The sequence below is a fragment of the Gavialis gangeticus genome, unplaced genomic scaffold (genome assembly GCF_001723915.1).
Source record: "Gavialis gangeticus isolate Ggan-Ray unplaced genomic scaffold, GavGan_comp1, whole genome shotgun sequence".
Lineage (NCBI taxonomy): Eukaryota > Metazoa > Chordata > Crocodylia > Gavialidae > Gavialis > Gavialis gangeticus.
In genome coordinates this window covers 49,380,603-49,403,966 of record NW_017729022.1, presented here as the reverse complement: position 1 = coordinate 49,403,966, position 23,364 = coordinate 49,380,603, and the positions used below count along the sequence as shown (strand labels likewise).

Genomic DNA, 23,364 nt, shown 5'->3' with positions numbered 1-23,364 from the left:
CCCAGGAAAAACGGGACAGATGATCACCCTACCTCTGTTCCTTCTAGACAGTACACAAAGTACTGCCTACTACCTCTCAAGAACTGCAGCTTCTGGTCTGCTCTGGACAACATAAACCACTTTTCTACATGGCATATCCTCACTGTCACCTAAGCTGTGAATTACTTGCAGTAACAGTACATTCCGAAGTGCTGCTACTTGATAACCAACATGGCGGGGAGAAAATCTTCAAAATTCCAGCAAATAAACTCTGGTCTTACCTGCAGACTTCTCAGGCATAATTTCTTTGCGCTTTGTCTTTAATTTGTCTCTAACCCAAGGAAATTCCTGTAATGAATCCAGAAATACATCAAAGGCCTTGGGTCCTCTGGTAGGAAGGATATCAAGAAACAACATTGTTTGTCTCTGACTGGTGGTCTGGGACCTTATTTCTTGAACATGGTTTTCTGTTAGAATCCCTTCCTGATAAAGGTACTGAATGACAAGTCCTTCCATCAGCACCTCTGTGGAGAGCTCCAGCCGCAGGGAGCGCAGAAGCTGCTTGTCTCTGGCATCCATCCTGTCACAAGGTTGTGAGAAAAGAAACCAGAGATGTGAGATTGAAGTGTTTCAGACTTTAACATCAGGAAATTGTACATTATGTTTGGAAGCAAACCAAACTATAATAAGAGTGATCATGGTGGGATACACATCACCATTCAGCCGTGTTCTTTCTACCTACATTTCATGGGCATCATAAACTAAGATAATAGTGTTTTCATCAGCAGATATGACTGGAAGAGCCCTTCTGAATCAGTGTCTACAATCACAGACATGCACAACTTACAAATGTACCAAGTTTCATCTTAGAGTTAGTGTTTTTGCCCACACTACTCCCACAAGAAGCATAGGTGGCAGAAGAAAATATTATTTGGGGAGGCTGAGTGGCCTGCCCACCTGACCCCTGCCTCTCCCTCTCCCTCCTGTAGGACCACTGGGGGGCCAGTGCACTCTGGTACTGTACGTGGTGGCAGAAGAGTGCGCAGTGGGGGTGCTGGACATGGCACTGTGGTAGCAGGGCGTGGTGCTGCTGCTGTTGCTGACCGCTACAAAATTAGTTGGGGGGGGAGGAGGGCTAAGCCCCGTTAGCCCCAGCCTTCTGCCGCCTATGACTGGAAGGCTGTTCCAAAACATCACTGCCCTCATACTTAGAAACTTTTTTCTAAATTCAAACCTAAATGTATTAAGGCTAGATTATACCCGCTTGTTCTTGTCCTAGTATTGTCCTTTAATGTAAGTAATTCTTTTCCTATGTTGGTGTTTACTCATTGAACCTGTTTATCCCGAGTAATCTGAACCTATCCTACCTTCATTCCAGAGTCTAATGATCAAGGAGAAAAAGGAAGGAGTATTATCTCTGCTCTACAGAACAGGAACCAAGGCCCAGAAAGAAAAGGCAACTCACATCAAGGGTGTATTCCTTCCTGATAAAGATGCTGAACAGCAAACCCCTACACCAGCACCTCTGCATAAGTTACTGAAGGAGCTGGCAACTGAACCCAAGTCTCCAATCTAGTGCACTATCAAGTCCTTCCCCAGACATGTTAGTGGCAGTTGCAAAGGAAAATTCTGGTCTCACATTTAAATGCTCTCTCAAGCTCCAGAGCTGGAAAAGTCACATCACAGGCCAAGTAATTTCCACAAGTATGAGTGTATGGCAAGCATGATTAAATAGTTAATTACTGATAACCAGAAAAGGGGCCTGATAGTTTGATGATGCAGCATATTGACTGCAAGGGCTCTACCTCAGCACTAAGATAAAGGGAAATCAGATTTTTCCAGTCCCTTATAGGGGACATTTTAATGTGAATTTAGACCAAGCCTCTCAAAAGTGACCAATGACAGTTCCAGAAAACCACAAAAGAAACCCCTAAGGAGCCTGACTTAGATAGCAGAAACTTTAAGATCAGGTCCCTCTCTAAGGCATCACAAGTTGGACCCCCTAAACTATCAGCCTTCTTAATTCTAATTATAAAGCCACAGATTTGGAACCTGACATTTCTCCTTCTTAATTACATACATGTTTGACCCAGAGAATTGGATGGGATTAAATCTTAGGTGCTAAGGCTGCACTCCAGGAAGTTTCTTAGCACAGAGGTATTCCTTAAAGTGACTCACAGGCCTGGGGCTTCTATGCATCACTTGAGATATTAGAGTTTCTCTAAAAGTTTTCAGGCTAGGAAGAGCTCTCAGGGACTAGATTCTGGTTTGGAGACATGGAGCTAAACTGCAGACCTGGGATCCTGATAAGGCTCTGACGCAAACTCAACCTGGAAGCAGGGTTTACAGGGCCACAGCTAAAAGCAAGGAAGCTGCTCCCCCTTTCACCCCTCTTACCTCTCCTTTGCTGGCATGAAGAGCACTCCCTCACTACCCCAGCTACTGCCATGAGAATTCACCCTCTTTTTTTCAGTCTATTTTTATTGATAAAAGTAGCTTACCCCCATCCTGGAAAACAGCTTTCCCCTCAAGTAAGAAGGCCAAAATCAAAAGTTCCTCCAAGTTCTCTGAAATATGTTATTTTTTTCAGTTTCAGGGACAGAATCAAAGACTAGTCTTCCCAAGCACGGCTGCACATGCCCACGACCTGCACGTACATCCAGCTGCACGAGCCCGGGGCTGCGTGCCTCCACCGAAACGTGCCCCGGTGCTTCAGTAAAACCTGGCTCTCGGCACAAACACCCACGTGGGCACAAACACGCCGGCACCTCCTGGGGCTCAGTGGTGTCGCGGTTTTGTGGGCAAGCTGCCAGGGGGGCTCCTAGAAATCCTTCCCTGAAAGGTGCCAGGGCGAGGCTGGGCAAACACGATGGACAGGCAGCACCAGGGAGTGGTGCCCTGTCCTGGCGGAGGGCAGGGGCTGGTCTGCCCCCAGCTTCTTGAGGAGAGTGGGCCCCTCAGCCACAGAGCAGCAGCCTGACAGCCCCGAGGGGCAGGGGCAGTTGGGCACTGCCAAGCCCCCTCGCCCAGGAGGCGGGGATTGGCCGCTGGCAGGTGTCACTAACCCCGACCCCACACGCCGAGAGGGAGGGAGGCAGCCACCCGCCTCCTTCCTCGCCCAGGGTGAAGGTCCCTGGCAAGGAGCGGGACCCGCAGCCCATAGCCGCGCTGCCATGTACTTACGCTCGGGCGCTACACACTGCGCACGGGCCCAGGCCCAGCCCCAGCCCGCACCGGAACCGCCATCGTTGTTGAAGGCAGCCGGGAAACACCGCGGCCCCGCCAGGGGTGGGAGGGCAAGCACGGCGGCCATGTTTGCTGAGGGCACCGGCCTCCAAATGGAAGCGGTGGTGGCCATTTTGGTAGCGGGCAGCGGCCCTCTTGGTCGCGGGCAGAACTTTTGTGCCTTAAACCCCGCCAGCGGAGCAGGTGCGTTGGAAGGGGCTGAATGCTGCTTGCGCAGGGGCGTGGCGTTGTGCTACGTCATTGGCGTAGGGGTACAGGGGCGGCTGCCGGGACTGGCAGAGAGGAAGCGGCAGCCGCAGCTTGCGCGGGTCCCAGACGTGCTTCGCCTGCCCTGGCTGCGGCTCGCATACCACCGCCCTGGATATAAAGCAATTACATTAAACATTTAAATTAAAATAAATTAAATTAAACGTTTTAGTTAGTAAACAGACACAAGTATGTAGCAGCCTTACCCTTGTCGGATGGGGCCACCAGTGGCCCGGGCAGCCCGTGTGTGTGTGGTGGGCGGCAGGTCCGGGGGGCACAGGCAGCAGGGTGGTAGAGGGCAGAGGAAGGGGTGGGGAAGGCACTCGGGGAGGCTGGCTTGTGGCAGGCTCGCCAAAGAGGTTGGCAAGGTGGCACTGGGCTTAAGGTATCATTACTGGTAGCAGAGGACCAGGAGCTGAGAGACCAATGCACATGCTTTACTTCGGTGGCAGCGAGTAGCCCCACGAAGGATGGTGGTGGGACTATGTGGTGCTTACAGTGCAATGCACACATGAAAATTTCTGGAGAGGACTGTCCATCCTGCCCTTGCGGGTAGCTTCCAGACTGACAGGCAGAGCTCAGGGCCTGGTTCCACCTTAGTTTTGGGCAGCTCCTTGGGGCTCTGAACCCTGGTTGTCTGCACATTAACAGCTCTAAATGGCTTAAAGCAGCATTTCTCAATCAGTGTGTCACAACCCAAAAGTGGGTCGCAAGAATATTTGAAAGGGTCATGAGGAAGTTCCAGAAAAACCCTGTGAAACTGCGGGTTTTCTCTTGCAGGCTGGCAGCATTCCAGCCTGCAAGCGCTGCTTGGGACGATTGGAGGCAGTGGGAACACATGCATCTGTGCAGGCAGGCACACGTGGCCAGCATACAGCAAGGACTGGTTGTAGGAGCAGTCCGAGCCGCTGGATGCAGGCAAGCGTATGGGGAGCGGGGGTTGGAGGTCCAGGGGACTGTCCGGAGTGCTGGGGCGGGTGTGGGTATGTGGGTGGCTGCTGGGGACGGTGGCTGGGTGTGGGGCTGCAGCAGAACAGGGGGAGCATCCAAGAGAAGGCCCTGGCCCTACAGCAGGGGAAGGAGGCAGGGGCAGTTCTTTGCAGTGAGGAACTACATGTCTGGGTGGGAGGCACGGGGCCAGTGCCCATACACACAGGGGCCCATACTCACTGCTCATGCTCCAGCCCAAGCAGGATGGGGGCAGCCAGGGCCTCCCTCCAGCAGGGTTGGGGTGGGGCAGGGGACTGTGGATCAGGAGTGAGGTGCACCAGCATGGCCGGGGGAGGGGACTGTGGCTTGGGGGTAAGGGGTGCCGAAAAGGATCTTTGGTAGGGGTGCACCGATAGAGATTTTTTTGGACAAGTACCAATGGCCGACTTTTAAGGAGCTACATCGGCTGGTGCCAATCCGATTCTGATATGCAGCTGGGCAGCTTGGAAACCAGCATTACGCTGGTAAGTCTGATGTGGGGGGAGGGATGGGGTGTGGTGGGGGCCCCTGTGGTGAGAGAAGGAGTTGGGCAGACACTGCTCAGCCAGGGTGGGGTGGGACAGGGGAGTGGGACGGTAGGGGAGCATCTCCCACTGCTGCATGCACCCCAGGCAGGAATGGGGGGCACATGCCCCCAGATTTGCATGCAGAGCGAGGTTGAGCTGCTGCTGTGGGCTGGGGCTGCACCGGATTCTTCCCAGCGGGGGTTGGGTCAGGCTGTGCTTGGGGCGGGTGGCGGCAGTGCAGGAAGGGGGGCTGGGGGCAGGCTGCAGCCACCCCAAAATTCATTGTAGCCCCCTCCCCGTAGCTCCCTCCTCCCTGCACCGCCTCTGCCTGCCCTGAGTGCTGCCCCAGCCCAACACCGCCACCAGGAACAGCCCAGCACAGCCCCAGCTTGCAGCGACAGTCTGCCCTTGCCCCATGTGCAGATTCAGGGGCACACACCCACCATGCCCTCCGAGGGTGTGTGCAGGGGAAGAGCAATCACCCCCCCCTCACACACCCCTGAGTGAGCTGCTCACTGCTCCATGCTGCGCCCCACCCTGTCTGCCCCTGCCCCACTCCTTCCCTCCCTCACTGTGGGGGCCTTGATCTGCATACCCACACCCCTTCCCTTCCCCCGACAACCATTGGCGATGCATAGGAGGTGCATGCGGATGCATGTGCACCTCCTGAGTGTAATGGTGCACCCCCTATGAAAAGGCGCTGCCAACACTGTCAGCAGCGCCTGCAGGTAGTTGCCACTTGCCGCCACCCCCCCACTGCTGACACCACAGGTGGTGTCTGCAGGCTGTCAGCGGTCGCTGCTGGCTGCTGCCGATGGTGTCTGCGGGTGGCTGCCGCCCCGTGGTCAGTGCTTGCCACCCCCCACACCTCCCACCACTGACAGTGCTCGTGGCATCTTTGGGAGCTCCCTGCTTATCACCACTGCAGTCCCACTGCCACCAGCACCGCTGTGCCCCTGCAGCTGCCAAGGGGCACCCATCGTTCATGCCCACAACAGACTTAACAGCCCGATGTTGGTCTCCAAGCTGCTGGGCTGTGCTCCTGGCCACATGCATGCTGTGGCTGTGCGAATGCACAGGGCATTGACTGGCCATATTATTAGCCACATCAGGCAAAAAAAGCTGATTTCCAATACTGTCAATTTTGTCTATATCAGTGCTGATCCAATATGGGACCGATGTATCGGTGCACCTCTAGCCTTTGGGTCAGGCACCAGCAGGGATGGGAGGGTGTGGGTCAGGATAAGCTATCGATCTTGGCAAATGTGTCCGGGAACAAAAAAGGTTGACAACCACTGGCTTAAAGCATGCATTATGTGGCTCAAAGTTGCACCACTCCAGGGCAGGATTATCTCTTGATCCGCATAACCCAGCTTCTATTCCATTAAGGTGTGGCTGCTCCCCACAGATGTGCTGCCTAAATTGAAGGTGTGACTGCAAGTTAGCACTAAGCTGATCAACATTTGTGCAGCTCACAGTGTAATGTGTTGCAAGGGCCTCCTTGTTCAAAAGTTACCTTAGTAATATTGCTGTCTTCACAAACTGCTATCTTCACTATGGACACACACATCTCTAGGTGGCAAAGGTTTGCATGATGGATGTTTTTACACATCTGTTTTTCTAGGCGTGAGAAGGTTTAGCAATCTTATCTGAATAAAAATGCCAAGGATGCCATTATTATTCTTTTAAATAGTTTTAATGAATGATCATAATGTCAATATAACTTGTTTCTCAAGTACTGTAATGGGTGGAGTGGAAATTGTTTGGCACTTGAAAATGTTTCTATATGCTGGAGAATTATTTGTATATATTTTAAACCTGTGTCTATTCTTTTTAAATGTTGTGTGTATTAACCCCATCTGTTCTATTTTCTGGCTTTTCTTATAACACAACACCTTAATTTTTTGTAACGTGTGGTGTCAGGTTCCTCCTGATGTTATGGCTCTGATTCTGCAGACATCAATAGGAGTTAGGCAGCTACATACCTGCTCCATAATCCATGCCTTCAGTCTGTTGCCTTTTCACAGCAGCAGTCTGGTCCTGAGATATAGCAAACTATGGCAGCACAGCGAGGAGCTACAATAGATTTTCACCAGCAATCAAATCTTTATCTCCTTCCAGCTGCTGCCACTGCTGCTGGCCCTAGCTCCGTGGTACCAGTGGGAACCCATGCGCTCAGCCCCAACCCCAGCCAAATTTTTTTGCAGACCTCCCCACCCAGAGTCAAAGTGTAATTCAAACCCTGCTGATATGCAGTTGGTTGTGGTAGAACTTTTATACTCCTGCCCATGGCCAACAGTGACATAGATATCTATACAAATAGATAATCGACTCCAATGAGGACAAAATTCCATATATTTGCATATCTCCTTTTCTTTGATTCTGCTACTGCTGAAATCAATGAACTTTTTCTCAGGCCCAGCAGTCTGCCTGTGAAGACCCAGGTACTGGATCAAGGCCATGGGGTCCAATTCAGAGTTGTTCTTCAGTTACACAAAACCAAAATGGTTGAAAACAGAGTAAGCAATTTCCCACTATTTCAGCTGTCCTTCCCCTTCCTTCAATAACACTGTAAAATTGATTTAGCTAGTATCCACTATTTCTAGATCTTCCTTCTGCCTTTCCTATTGATATCAAAGTGACTTCTCTAATGTGAAATATAAATGCCAGATATAACTACAAAATCTTCCTAGGAGAAATGTCTCTTTCCTTCTATCTCAGAATTCTGCTCACAGACTAGCGGATACTAATTATATTAAGTTAAATTAATGAGAATAACCAATCTTTAAAGACATTCACAAAAGAGAAAATGTCTCACTCTTGAGAAACATTTTTTCTTCAAGTATCTATCACTTTACCTGTTAGTACAACATTTCATTAAAGAATGTTCCCCCAAGTGAAAACTGTTACACAACTTTTTGGACTCTATCAAAAAATATTCTAAAGGCCCTATTTTAAGCTCTCCATTTGCCCTGTCTTCTTCTATTAACTTGTTAGAACCACTCACAACAAAAATTTCTGTTCAGTTTCCATACCATGGGAACACGTTCCAAGTCTGAGCTAATTATGCTAGGGAGCCAATATATGTGAAAAGAATTTTTACTTAAATTGACCTTGAAACTTGAACATACCTTCACTTGTAAAACCCTCCTTTGGAAGCAAATAACAATGCAGTGTGTAGCCTGAATTGTCTATGTAATATATGGAAAATATCTGTTAAGTAGAAATCGCCCCTAGGATTCCTTCCACAGAGGATACAAAACTTTAATAAATCTAGTTTCTTAATAGCACATGGGGCAAGTTTTCAAAATGCCCTGCAAATTGATTGTTTCTTAATTAAAGGGTGCATGTTATTTCTCATCTTATGTCCTCTTGATGTCCTATTTACTATTTGTTTGTGCTGAAGCTCTGATGGTGTAAAACCAAAATGCGAATATATATAATGCTTATATAAGTGCTAATAACTAACAGAACCCCTGGTACAATTAGTGTTTATTTCACTATTTCCCTTATGTAAACAGATTATTCTTTCTGTGTGCTTTTCTATGCACTGGGCTCAGTAGTAGGGCTGTGCAAAGCTTTGGTCCCTGATTCGATTTGGCGGAGATTCAGTCCAATTCAGTGGCCTAATCTCCAAATCCGAATCGAATCAGAGGACTCTTTAATCTCTCTGAATAGAATCAGAACCCTCCAAATTGATTAAGAGATTCGGAAAGGTTCAGCGATTCAGACAGACACAGCTTTCAATGTTTTTTTTACATACCTCTAGGTAGCAGGCAGCTCATGAACACTGTGATGCTGGGGCACATGCAGTGTCCCACAGAAGCACAGGAGGGTCCCCAGTGTGCTTGGCAGCAGATCTGGAAGTGGACCAGAAGCACTTCTGGGTCCGTCGGGGAGCGTGCAGTGGGGGGCCCCCACGCCTCAGAAACTCATGCCTCCTGGGCCTGGGTGGGCACCCGGGGTCTCCCTGCGGCTGATCACTGAGCTGGGGAGAGCCCCCAGCATGTTCCCCAGCAGACCCAGAAGTGGACCAGAAGTATTTCTAGTCCACTTCTGGGTTCGCTGCCAAGCACATAGAGGGCTTGTGGGATGCTCCATGCTACCTCAAGAAATGTAGAAACAACTTTTTAAAGTTGTGTCTGTGTCTGTGTCCAAATTGTTGATTCTCCAAATCAGCATCAAATCATCAGATTTGGATTCGGACAAATCGAATCAGGGACAGTGATCTGAATCAACGAATCAAATCACTGTCCCTGATTCGGCCCGAATCCGAATCGAATAAGGCCTGCTTCGCACACCCCTACTCAGTAGGTTATTTGTACTATCCATGAATGTATCATTTGTATACTATTGCTCCAATGCTGTTTGGGCCTGAAGCTGTAAGAGCTCCCTTACAAGAAGTAAAGCCTTCCTCCACTCAAGGAGGTTGATGGGTATTGATGGTGCTCAGAAATACACAGGGTCATCCCCTTACCTACACATAGGTTCTTTTTCTGTTGCTAATGAGATTTTATAAACAAATAACCAAACCAAACCTTAACTCAAATGGATATTACTCTTCCGTTATTTTCTTCCAAAACCACTGAAGTTTTAATAACAGAAATATTTGAACACATTACTCATTAGAATAGTGACTTCTGCAAGTGTATGTTACCTCATCCAGATGCTGGTGTCTTCCTGTACTACATATACAGCTATACCAAATTAAGTATTACATATATTTAGCTTCTTTGCACTCAACTAAACAATTTCATCAAACTTAAAATGAAGCTACGTTTACATAGAAGAGCAACGTTGGTAAAACAAAATCCACTCCTATAACAAATATTTTGGTATCTTGACACTGCATTTGCTATACCACACATACCATATGCAAAACAGTACCCTCTAATAATTATTAATAGCTTATCAAATATGAACACATTTCTTTCAGCATCAGTTGTTTATTTCCAGATATCTGAAAATATAATAAATGACAGAAACTTATGATACACAGATTCAGTAGTGTGACTTAATGTTATTTCCTATCACATATTATTATGACACTATTTTCTTTTGAGTGAGTGTTGGTGTCAGATACCACATGTGCTGCAGGGACGTAATCTGTTTGCTTTTTCTAACCTAATTTACTTTTTAAGGTCAAATGTAGCACATACTGTATCTGGGGACCATGAATGGGAGAAAAGAGCTGCTGTGTTGTCAGAATGTCTTGACTTGATGGAGACGTAGGCAGTCACAGCAAGCCTACTGCCATCTGGTCTGAGTGCTTGTGATTCTCCTTCAGAAAACAAAAATGGTAATTGTTACTGATGCTTTTGGAAATTTTGCCACTTAAGAAATCTGATTTGTACACAGAGTCTAAATTTCTCATACACAAGTATACTTGAAGTTGTTTATAGAAACTTTCCTCTCATATTTGCTAGGGACCTAACCCAGGGAACATCTGTCACATGGCTAAGAATATACAAAGCAAAGAAATATTTTTTAAAGCTAGTACAATACATATGCTGTACATATGGCTACATTCAATATTTTGCAGTATGAAGACATGTCTGACCAAAAGATCTATTTTCCTTCCATTTCTGAGTGCTTAATAGCTTACAGCAAAGTTAATGCAACAACATAAGCTACTATCTAAAAGACAAGGTTTGAAGTATACTGAATTTGAGAAGTGTTTAAAGAAATGATACACATTTTATTATTTAGACAACTTCTTTAGGGATGCTATATATTAGGCAAGTATTAAAGAATGTCTTAGCTTAATCCTCTCATGCATAAATAACATGTACATATTTTAGGATTATTTCCAGAGAAATTACTTGATATGTAAGGCATTTAAGTTACTGATAAATATCTCCTTAGTTCAGTACTTCCACTGAACACCAGTGAATAATTTTACCTCACGTGCACATACAAGAACATAGAGATCAAGTTTAAAAATCATTAATTCATGATTCAAGATATCATGTTGGAATATAAGATTTATATATTACCTAAATGAAAGATGCAAGAAAACCACAAAATGGACAAGTTCTTCTTTCCTGTGCACCAATAACTGTAATCCTGGCATATAAGCAGAATATAGTAATTGGTACCAAAGTACACTGGGCACGTCTACATGTGCATATGAAATGTGACAGAATAAACTCCGGCCTTTATCACACCGGAGTTTATTGCTCTCAGGCATGCTGTTTGAATGTGCACCTGGAACTGCAGCATGTTGAGCCAGGTTGGAACAGCCTCAACTGGCAGAGGGTCCAGGGGGTCAGCCTGCTGGGCTAGGGCTGTTCTGACCCGGCTCAACGTGCTGCAGAGGGGCTGAATGGGGCACGAGAGTGCTCCAGTGTGGGACTAGGTGGCAGCCAGCCTCTGCACTGAAGTACTCTTGAGCTCCAGCCAGCCAGATCAGAATTTATACATGTGCTGCTGCTGAGTAAAAAAACTCCACAGCAGAATAGTACTTGTATCCTGCCACGGAGTTTATTAGTTTACTCCAGCCTTATAGCCCTGCACATGTAGACACCGAGACATTTACTGCAGAGCTACTCCACAGTAAACATGCCCACAGAGGTGTTTTTCAAGCTTTCAGACCCTGTGGACAGTTTGTAGGGCTAGAAGTATGGAAATACAATACTTGCAAACAGAGTGAAGTTGACATGGAATCACAAAGAGACATTAAACAGGGAACTCAGTGATCCGTTTATACTGTTACTTTTCAGGGCTGAAGCACATGATCTATGAAAGCCTCCCTTCACAATTTCCTACTTCTCTGGTTGCTGCTTTTTTCTCTCAGACAGATATAGACCTAAGAAATCATGTTATTATCTAGAATAAGGGTGACCAAACACTGATACCTTCCATGCCACATCACCATGTGCCTGATAGCTATATTTAATCTGCTTGTGATGATGCCAATTTTTATTATTTCTTTTATACTACCTCAGGAACTTCACTGAAGACCCAGAATGCATGATGTAAAATCCTGCCTCCACTGAAGTCAATGGCAATTCTCATTGGTTTCAAAAGAGCCATGAAGTCTCTGTCTCTAAATGTTTACAATCTAAAGGCAGACAGATGCAAGAAATGAGAGTTACAAACAAGTAGAGGGGGTGAGGAAGGATGAGAATAACTGATCATGTAGTTATTTTAGAAGCACAGGTTGGAGTTTTGTTTTCACACAAAACATGAACTAGAAATAGTAAAGGCTTTCTGGCTGAGTTCATCAGCTGTACTAAAAACACTGTTTAATTTGCAGTTACAGGGAAAAGATGCCCCTAAGGCAAACCCTGAGGACTCTGCATAACTTATTTGGCTAAACATTTAGACTAAGGATAGCCAGCCAAAACCTGTACGAACCAAACTCACCATCATCCTACTCTGACAACACCATTAATTTTTTGAATCCAAGTTATTAAATATCAGAATACTGTATTTTTAAAGTGACTTTTTAAAGCATATTAAAAACTTAGAACCCCTCCCCCAAAACATAGGCAGATGTTACATTAGTATTTACATATTTTCCTTGTTTTCTACATGCTGAATGATTCGTTTCTTTTGATAACAAGAGCCAAAATGTGTTTTTAAAGCTGGTGCAACCAGATTTAGTCTATTAGGACTATGCTTTGTTTTCAGTTGGCTGTAGAACAGCATTCCACTTCAAGGGAAAAAAGTGAAATTTGAGCCTCTACATTTTGTTTATTAGAAATGCATCTAATTTGTTAAATCTATCATAAAACCTCTAAGACTAATATGGGAAAAGAAAGATACAGCAGAAAATCATCAGTCAAGTTGATATTAATAGAATGAATTCACAGGAAACATCTCAGAACATTGTGTGTCTAGAAAACTAAGTTAAAAGTAGTTAAAGACATGCATTTAATTTGAATGATAAAGACTTTAGTTTTGAAAACTAAGAAAGCCCAGCTAAACCAGAGAATGATAGATATAAAATGTCAATGATGCTTTTCAGAATTTTTTTGGAAATTCCCTCCCCTTATAATATTTTGTCAATGAGAGTTCAGAATCTTAGTGCTGAAATACATGGGTTTATGTATATAAAGTTTGAAATGCTCATATGATTATTTTCAATAACAAAAGTAACTGTTTCATTGATGGTATTGGACAGAATTTTGTTCTCAGTTCTGTTTACATTGGTATATATAATCTCTGGCCAAATATATAAAGCAGCACCAATTTAGCAATATATATATAACAAATGTGAATAAAGCATAAGCTTTTCAGGAAGAAAATCACTGGAAAATAAAGCAATTAATATTTGCAATGGTTATTTGCAAAGTATAATAGATATTTCTCACACAAGCCATTTTCATTTCAATTTTAAAAATATATTTATTACAAGTATTTGTAACTTTTATGATGTTAATAGTCTTTATTTATGCAGTTCATCTAGATGCTGATTTTTAAAGGTTCTTTTGGTGCTTGGATGAGAATTGGAAACTTCTTAAAGTTTAATATGTCAGGCTTATTAACACATTTTAAATGGAACTCACATTTTAGTAATATGGGAATTAGACGCATGAAATCAGATTCTAAATTATACACCAACATTATAAATCTAACTTTGAACAATAAGGCTAATAAAATTAGGAGACAGGGCTGAAGTTTTATCTCAAAACTAACTTTTTTTCCTACAGATTACAGTATATGAAACATGGAATTAGTTGTGTAGAATGCTACATATGGATTTAAAGGAAGAAAAGAGTACCTTATTCTGGTAATATTTTGTTTCTTTTTGCAATCTTGAAATGATCAAATACAGCATATCTGAAATGGTCTATAGAGCACATTTTAAAACAAACTTTCAGGGTAAATCTTAAGTTATTAGTGATAGCTCAGAGAAAGTTTTGCAAAGTATCCTTTAAAGAGTTTTGTCACTTTCCAGATTTCCCAAGCTCCATTTAAAATAAAAAAACCCTCCTTTTATTAAAAGTTCATCAACGTGTTGTAAAAGACAGACAATTACAACTTTGACAAAAGAAGCAGGTTAAAACAATGGCATTAAGTTCTAGAAAGCAATGAGATTTTGCAATCAGTTTTCCATATAGGTAACATGCATTTATAATACTTCAATTAATTTCTGCACACAGAAGGGATGTTGCTATTTTTGTGTAATCTAGCCACAAATGGTTTTAGGTTTCTTATTTTTTTCCTCCATATCAAAGTACAACCATTTAAAAGATGATACCACCAGTGTAGCTTAAATATATGTCAGATGTTCATCAAAATATAGATTATTTTAAACATTTTTATGTTAATAATGTAATAAAATTTAAGTTCACTACACATAAGAACATATAGATTATCTCTAGCATATTATAAATTCTGTATAACAGTGCTTTTCCTGTAAGAAAATGAATCAACAAGGAGTTCAATAAGCACAACAAAAATGACCACATAATTCTTGATCTGTGACTTATTCCTTATTAAAATTGATATTTTAATTTTGTTCATCCTTACCGGACAACTTTCTTTCTTCTGTCTCGCTATAGTATTAACCATACCTACTGTCTTGCAATTAGATCTGTACAAATAGAAGGTTTATGTGTTATATATTGTGGGGTATATGAGCAGAATTGTTTTGGAAGAGATTCAGGTAGATCAGAAAATATTCAACTATGACTGATACACAACGGGTAATGGTACCGAAAAGCAAATATCTAAAATGGGATAAACAGGGACCCGGTACAAAGAGAGGCTCTCATTAACTTCAGTGAAGCTCTGCATGGGTGCAGATTCTGCCACAACAATTTGAGTGCAGGACTGGGACATAAATATGTAACATAAATTTTAAAATATATGATAAAATAAAAAGCAATCCTATAACCTTCCAACATCAATCAATACATCATACCACAGTTTCTTGGGTCAAGTTTATACGTCCCAATCCAAAGCATACCAAGGTAAATAAAGTCTTTTTCTATTAGCTACAGTGAGCTTTGGACCAACCTTTTGGGCTGGGATCAAGTGTATTTTAGGTATTTACTTATCTAGTAACCTACTGGATACAGAATGTAAATATCTACTATACAGCCTTTAAAGCCAATTTAACTTGAAACAAAATAATTCACTGACATAAACCATCTGAAATGAATGAAAGAAAAATTAAGGCAAGCAAATTTAATTTTATTTCTTATTTCAACCGTCAGTCAAGATGGAATATGTCCTATAAAATATCCATCTGAATATTTCCTCACAGAATCTCTGCTTTTGTCTCATCCCAAAATAAGTTGCCTTTGTTCTCGCATTTTTTTCTTATTCTCACAGAGCACTGTTGGATGTTGTCTTGGAATTTTTTTGAAGATTGACAAGAGGCTTCCCACTGTTTTTCCCAGTTCCAGAAAAAAGCAGATCCTGTCCTTTTTAGGCAGTTTCTTTTAGTTTCTGACTGCAACAAGGACCTGCAGTTTATCACTGAAGTCAAAGACCATAAATTTGATAGTTTTCTTCTGTTCCTCTGTTGAATTACTCCTAGTAAATTGATTTTAATATCTTATATATTTGTTGATAAATGAATACAATTAAGTCTTCGCACTCTGGCACCACTTGGCTCCCAACAGACGCATGTTTTTGCCACATGTTAGTTTTCCCTAAGAGTCAACGTTTTACACAAAGACTTCCTTGTTAAAATTAATAAAAATTGTGCACACAATTTATTGATTCCTCCCCCACACAATCTCTAAATACCTAATATAGGGCGCATCTACACAAAACATTTACTGCAGAAGTGCCTAATTAGCTCTGCAGTAAATGTCTTGGCATCTGCACATGTGGTCCTATTACAGAGTAGGAAACTAATACATTCTGTAGCAAGTTAGTACTTGTAAATACAAGTACTGTCCAGCTGAGGACTTTCTTTGTGCACAGCCACACCTGTGTAGACACTGACCCAGCTGGCTGGGGCATGAAGGTATTTCAAGTGTGGGGGCTGCCTGCTGGCTAGCCTCACATTGGAGCTTCAGTCAGCCCCTCCACAGCTCATTGAGCCAAGTCAGAGCAGCCCCAGACTGACAGGCTGATCCCCCACCCCCCTCCATCCCGAACCCTGGATCCCGTTAGCCGGGGCTACACTTACCTGGCTCAACGTGCTGTGGTGCCTGGGAGTAATAAACTCTGGTGTGATATGCACCCGAGTTTATTGTTTTGCTTTAACATGCATGCGTAGATGTGCCCATAGATGTGAAACTAAAGTCTGCTATGATGCATCCACACTCTTTTTCCAGAAAAGCGTAGAGAAGATTCGTTCTATCTGTAAATATTCTTTGGAGTACTATATTTACCTGAATCCAAAACAACTTAGAATTTAAAATGACTCCCCCATCCAATAATTAGAGCCTATACATGGAAAATTATTCATTTGTTACCATTTTCCATGTGCAGAACCTATTATTGGAGGGTCATGTTAAATTCATGCCCCCCACGCCTGTGGCAGGGAAAGCAGCAGCATGAGAGCAGGTGGTGGGGAGCCAAGTGGTGTGACCCTTGCCCCTTGCTCACCTGAGCTTGTGCCCCTCAACCTCTGTCTCGCTGCCACCACTTGTCCCTCTGGCCACTTACATCCTGCTGCTGCTTGCCCTATGTGGCAGCTCTGGCACAAGGCACAGGGTACATGGTGGCTCTGGCCCCAGCCCTAACTAGGCAGTACAGTAGTAGCAACTCTGCCCTAGGTCCCAGCCCACCCAATTCCTGACTCATGCTGCTGCCCAGTCCCTGGACCCATGCTGCCACAGTCATCAAATCTGTGACACTAGCCCCAGACCTTGACCCAGTGCAGCTGCTGCTGACTCCAAGCAGCAGCAGTTCTGGCCCTGGTCTCGGCAAGGGGAAGGTTGTGGCCCTGGCTCAAGTTCTGCTCTGGCCTTCGGCCTGGTTTGGGGCTGGAGCTGGAGCTGGAGTTGGAGGAGCTGCGTGGCCAATCCAGTACTCAAATCCAAGATGAGGTTTACCTACAGGCTCCCTACCTCCTAGTATTGAACGGGTAAAAATACCTCATCTTGGATTCTAGTAAATAGGCAACTATTCTACTGTAGGGTGTGATGTTCCTCTGTTTCTGTGAAAATACAAGCCGTCTTTCCTGGACAACCACGAGCTAGGCAGGAAATCACCCCCTTAGCAAGCAGAACATTTTTTAAACATGATGTTCTAGTGCTCTAGCTGGACCAACAGTGTAACGGATCCCTTTTCTAACAAAATTATTTGTGACTTCGAAGGGCTAAGGCATTTGCTCAGTATTAATGACCACAGCAGTAGTTGGTAACAGATGTTGGTTCCAGGTTCTTTCAGCGCATGTTCAGCATATTACCACCTGAATTTGAAGTATATCATGGCATACAGACTAAAATCATGCTGTGAGGTGGTATCTTCTCTTTAACTAGGTATACTCTCAAGTCTGTTTGCATAGTGTTTTCCATTGTATTATAGACATGGAAAAGTTAACACTCCAAAAAGTGCTTTTGCAGGGTTTGAACTGAGGTAGAAGGACCTTCTCACACCGACTTCCATTAGATATACTGACCAGCTCTGCTCATCTAGTGGTCTGTAGATGAACTGCTTTTTTTTGAAACAGCAAATGTATGTGCGCGATAGAATTTCATTCCATTTCTACAAAGCTATTCAAGTGACTCTGCTCCCACAAAAAGGGTGAGACCCAAACACATTTAAAGAAATTAATGTAATTTATTCATTAACTCTGGCTACGTAAGTGTGAAATCTGGGAGTTTATTCTAGTGCCTGAAGTAATAACATTTTTAAAATGTGAAAAGACTATTTAGATGAAATACCCAATTCTGAATGCTTTCTTTTTGTGTCATCTGTATTGTCTGCACTTTTATCCAAACTATTAAAAGTAAAATCCTACTCATTCCACATGGATTGTCATGAAAATATTCTGCATGTATCTAGAAAAATATTAAAAAAAAATAGAAAGAAACTCCATTTAACTCATTTATCACGTACAAGCTTTAATAGCAAGGACAATGACTTGCTGAAAGTTTTCCTGAGACATGACAAAGTTTGACAACCTAAGAGTTCTTGCTACCAACAGGATGTTGCATTTCCTATTTTATTTAGGGACTAGGACTTAAAATCTTGTATTTCAGGCTGTGAGCTACTTATGCTAATAAAACCCCCCTACCTTCTAGTGAACCATTTTCCCTCCACACCTTCTCTATGGTAATTAGAAACTGTTTACGTAGAAGGTGGTTATATAAAATATAATTAGAGTAATATTAGAGAGATCAGATTAAAATTAAATTACTTTAATGTGATGGGTGCAGCTGCTTGGTTGCATTCCCACCCTACCCACCCACTTTGTAGTAGAGCCATTTATTCGCTTCACTATAGAACAAGCAACATTTCAATACTTGATACCTGAACAACCAAGATGGAACCTTAAGTGACACGTCAGTTAGAGTTTGTGTTCATGTCTGTAGTGTTGCCAACTCAGAACTTTCATTGGTTTTCCACATCAAAAGCATCACCTTTTAAAATCATGAGGCTCTTAACTTTCATTTCATGAGAAAGTTTATGGCAGTGATAATTGCAGAGAACAATTAAAAATGTGATTCTTTCAGTATAAAAACAACAACAACAAAACAAGAGCCAATGCTTAAAAAAATCCTGATAACTTAATCAGTCTTGTGACTTTTGTGGACTTGACCAATACTTGTCAACTATTTCAGATTGACAATAATAATCCAGTCTGGGTGAGATTCAAAACAATACTTTAGTTTACCATCACTTCTTGAATCTAAAGAGTCAGAAATTAAACATTGTATATCAACAAATTGCTGAAAAATTCACAAAGCCCATACAGCCTGTTAATAAGTATGCAATGTGATTTTGTCCTAGCACATGGAAGTAAAGAGAATAAATTATATTGATGCAAAACCAGTGGGCTGCACCCATGAGAAGCTGGGCTTATACTGATTTCAAACTAGCCTTGGTCCCCCTCATATTCATTCAAAATAGTGTTTCTTGCTTCCAACACATCACAAACTACCACTCCAATCTACTTATCTATCATGTTTAGCAGTCTACTTGCCTGAAGCATGGACCATACTATGACTTACTTCTACTCTTAACTGGTCTTGGATTATTACATCAACTACTATCTCTGCTCACTAGTATTCCCATCCTTCAACCAGTAGCTGCCCTTATACACTGGAAAGCATCCCACAAAACTCCCTCTGGCTACCTACCTCATCTGTCTTCAGATCCCAACTCTGAATGCATCCCTGCTGTGAGGCCTATAGGGACACCTGCCAGTGGTGAACTAACTTGTGTTCATCATAATTAAGACATGACCATCCTATTGCTTTTTTCTTTCCAGCTCCCCAGTCGTCTCTCTGCCCCATTCCCAGTTTGTCTTATGACTTTGGTCCACTGGTTGTAGAATCTTGGTGCAGGGACTCAGTCCATTGCTTTTATGCCTGGGATCTGTGACATTTCCTGACACTTCAGATATCAGCTTTGCTAAAAATGGTCAGCACTAAAATGGCTAATATAGAGGCACAATTATGCTCACTTGGCTGTAGAAATGGGCATTCCAATAGAGTGCAGGGTTCCAAGGTTTGTTTATTTTTTAATCAAAAAATGCCAGCTGATCAAAACTAAAACCTTCATATGTGCCAGTGTTGGTGAAGTTTTCATTGGGAAAGACAGCTCAGCTCCAGAAGGCAATTTCCCAACAGCAGAGACAACAACCCCTGAACAATGACATGGTTAGGACAGTCATCCTATGGGGCAGGGTTGGCAACCCTGGCATAGGTGCTCAGCATGTGCACCTTGGGGTAGATGGCAGGGACGGGGCCTGGGCTGTAAAGGATCGGGCCCTTTGTGGCTCCCCCACTATCCACCCCTGGCATGCCAACATCTTAGAAGTCGAGTTTGTGGGGTTTTTTGGCACTCTGCCCAAAAATGTTGCTGACCTCCACTATAGGGAGATAAAACACTTGGGTTCAGGCAAAACAGTGTTTCTTTGTGTCCCAGGTGAATGCGCTAGACTGTTAACTATTTTAGAATGGGTCTTTCTGCCTTTGATTATTTTATGCAAACAAGAGATCCACAAATGCCTTCATAAGGAGGGGGTTTGTTTCAGTGCAAAACCAGAAAAAAATTGAAATTCTAAAAAAACTGCAGGAAGAGAAAACTGTTTCCCCATTAGCTCTGCCTTAAGAAATGTAAGGGGAAGGATAAAGAATTGAAAATAAACAAGTAGGAAGAGGTCAGGAAGAAGGCGTTGTGGAAGTCCTTCTCAGTGTCACCTTTGACCCTGTTCAAAAGAAAAGCAATGCAGAACCAGTGTCTAGCATTCCAAAAGATCCCCTCCCTTCCCAATTGACAAAGCCTGTTGTTCTATTCAATACAGCAATTCTGATTTGCAACAAATGGATACACAATACTGAGGTTCTGGATGCCATAAAGTTGTCAGAGAACTTTTTATAATGAGTACTGGGGTCTAGAAGTAGCACACAAGAAGGTCAGACTACAAAAGCTACATTTGTTTTGCTGCAATCTAAGCCTAGCTGACTGAAACCCAGGCAAATCTTGTCAGATGTCCTTGCTGAAGCTGTATTCTACTTTGACACAGGTAAAGGGTTAAGTGTCACTTGAGAATCAAGTTGTACTCTATTTACCCCATGTAACCAGGTATTACTTCTACCTTAGTTCTTCCTTTTATTGCACAAGCTTCTAATTTAGATTTAGACTGAAGCAAGACCATTCGTTTGTGGTGAAGATCACCTAACACCATAGCGTGTCAATTGCATTTGCTGCCTTGGAACACTACTACAATATAACTAGCACCTTTCAGTATCCTTGCTACCACTTACATTTTGAGAATTCAGCACATAGCCCCAAATCATAACATAATCTACTCATACCTTCAGGTAGCTCTGCAATGGGTGGAGTAGTAACATTAATCTGTACTGATGCTTATGCTGTCTTTTGCACATTGGTTGGAAAAGCCTTGAAATTTGTGGCATCACATTACTTTCTGAACTGTGGCACATTTGTATATACAAAAAACAGATGTAACTTGGTTCACTTTATTGAATACAGTCTGATAGATACAGTGAGTAAACGCTCTGCTTAAAAAAAAAAAAGACTTCCCCACATTTCTGGGAAACAAGTTAAAGTAAATATTCTACATGGTAGAAGACAGCCATAACTGCTGATACCCATACTTAGACATTGGAATAGAGCAACTCCAAAGCTGCTGGGTAGAAAGTATTAAAGCCCCATCCAAAAAAGAGAGAGGCCAAATTCAATAACATGGATATAAACAAATGGAAGCTGTTAAAAATTAACAAAGATCCTGATGTATCGAATCAGTATACTAGTGACATCCTGTGCTTCGAAGAAAAATAATGAAGCATTCCCCCTTAAATCCGTTTTTTTTAGAGAATTTTGGAAAAAAAAATTAAATTGATTATTACAGGACTCCTATGCTTGCAAAAAAACCAGCACAGGCTTGTCAGTTCAGTAAAAAGTAGAGAGATGTTCCACTTTGACTGGATTTGATTAGTTGCATAAGTTTGGCAAGTCACGAGCCTAATCCCCTTAAGACTGTATGAATATATCAGTATCGGCACCAAACTAGTTTTGCATCAGGCAACAGCCAATTGACTTGTTTGGAGACATCTCCCATCTAATGACACAATCTCTTCCATTTCCTGTGGGTCAACACTTCAGATATTATTTGATGGCACCTAAATGCTCTAGGCCCTTAACTTGCAATATAAGGCCATACAAACTGGACAGGGTCCTAACCCTTCACAAGCCAATAATGTCCCTTCTTAAGGAGCCGGAGCCAAGTCCCTTCCATCCCTTCAAAGACAGAAGCTGGGATTATTCGGCAAAGAGCCCTATTTTGTGGCATCTCAAATCCAATTTTTCCCCTCAAAACTTTCACTGTTTTAATAGTGAATTCCAGACTGAGTTGTATAGCTAGATACTCAGTTCTCTGGCTGGTTTTAAACAGTTGCATTTAAAACTGATTCACATGGCATATTTAGAAAAGATATTTATACCTGGTATTGATACTCTTTCAAGTACTCTTTTAGTCTTGTCGGTAAAGGCAGTTCCCAGATCTTACTTGTGTATTTGTTTATAGTTATCCTACAGCGGTGTTGCAGGGATGGAGCTGAAGTATAGAGGGGTTTGTTCAAATAAAGATGCACGGTTCCATTTGACGTTGTTTCAGACCCACTTCTATCCTTGCACATGAGGACATAGTACTCAATCAGATGGACCACACTGTTGAACTGTTTAAGCCTTGATCTGACACAGGTGATAGAGTCCAGCCTGAATTTGCCGTCCTGATATTCTATACGCAGATTTGTTGGTCCTGCGGATGTTTTCACTGAGATAGTCAATAGGTACTCTGAATGTGAGCTGTCTCTAACCAAGAAAGTCCCTTCAGGGGCATCTTGTAATCTCTCTTTAGCTTCAGCAACACTCATATTGCCCCAGTACCACCCTGTTAGAAGATGAGAGGGAAAAGGTTATTTACTTCTATTATACAGTATTTTTTGTATACACTTTTATTTTTTTTGTGCTAAAATAAACAAATCACTAAAAAGATCACGTGCATGCCACAACACAGTCATTTTTTAACTGTTTCTTTAATATTGAATTGAGTTTCCTGTACATTGCATGTCATCTTGTCATGACTGGTCACTTTCTATTTCCACCTTTAAGAAGCTCTTTTGAAGAGCTAACGCTTAAAACTTTTAAATGTCAAGATACGCCAGCAATGGAACAAGTACCTAATAAACTATCAGAGAGCGTTTTGTGTAGCTTCCAACCTAACTCTGCACCCACCAGATAATTTCTCGAAGCCAGGAATGAGATTTCATTTAACCATCCTGGTCTGCCCCGAAGTCAAATGCTTTGAGAAGGATTTGCAAACCCAGCACTGCAGCTCAGGGAGACCCGGTTTGCCTCCTCAGAGGGCTCTACACAAGGCAAAAAACCTGCATTGCAGAGTCCTTCTCTGTGCCCCCTGCTCATGTGCTAAAATAAACCCACCCTGCTACTTCTACAGCTAGGTCGCCCCTACACACACACTTTTTCTTGCTTGAGACACACGAGAGCGTCCGCCTTGAAGATCTGTTTCTAAAAAACAAAGCCCTCCCAGCGGGGGCTGAAAAGACTGGCAGGGATGCTGCACCCAGCGTCGCCGCATGGGAGCCCTTCAAAGCCGGGCTGAGCGGCTCCTTTCCCCCGACAGTCCGCGCTGGGACCCGCAGGCTAATCGCCGCCCGAGGCTTTTCCTGCAGCTGGAGCCGCGGTTTCGCTTTACGAGGGAGCAGGGCTCCTGGCTGGGGAAGACGCGGTCTTTTTCAGGGCGGCCGGGCGCCTTGGGGAGCCGCCT

The 23,364-nt window shown here is 43.1% G+C and overlaps 2 protein-coding genes across 2 annotated transcripts in view; both read right to left on the bottom strand.

The window, feature by feature from the left end:
• The window catches only part of CRADD (CASP2 and RIPK1 domain containing adaptor with death domain), a 118,459-nt gene extending 115,229 nt beyond the window's left edge, over positions 1-3,230 (bottom strand). The window contains exons 1-2 of the mRNA XM_019514870.1: positions 3,163-3,230; positions 261-559 (exon numbers count right to left, since the gene is read on the bottom strand). Coding sequence (XP_019370415.1) covers positions 261-558 — 298 coding nt within the window. The 5' untranslated portion in view covers position 559; positions 3,163-3,230. The remainder of the gene's footprint in view (positions 1-260; positions 560-3,162) is intronic.
• Positions 3,231-9,226: 5,996 nt separating this feature from the next.
• Positions 9,227-23,364, bottom strand: part of SOCS2 (suppressor of cytokine signaling 2) — a 14,934-nt gene continuing 796 nt past the window's right edge. The window contains exons 2-4 of the mRNA XM_019514869.1: positions 22,019-22,467; positions 10,964-11,033; positions 9,227-10,248 (exon numbers count right to left, since the gene is read on the bottom strand). Of these exons, the coding sequence (XP_019370414.1) occupies positions 10,097-10,248; positions 10,964-11,033; positions 22,019-22,450 (654 nt within the window). The 5' untranslated portion in view covers positions 22,451-22,467 and the 3' untranslated portion in view covers positions 9,227-10,096. The remainder of the gene's footprint in view (positions 10,249-10,963; positions 11,034-22,018; positions 22,468-23,364) is intronic.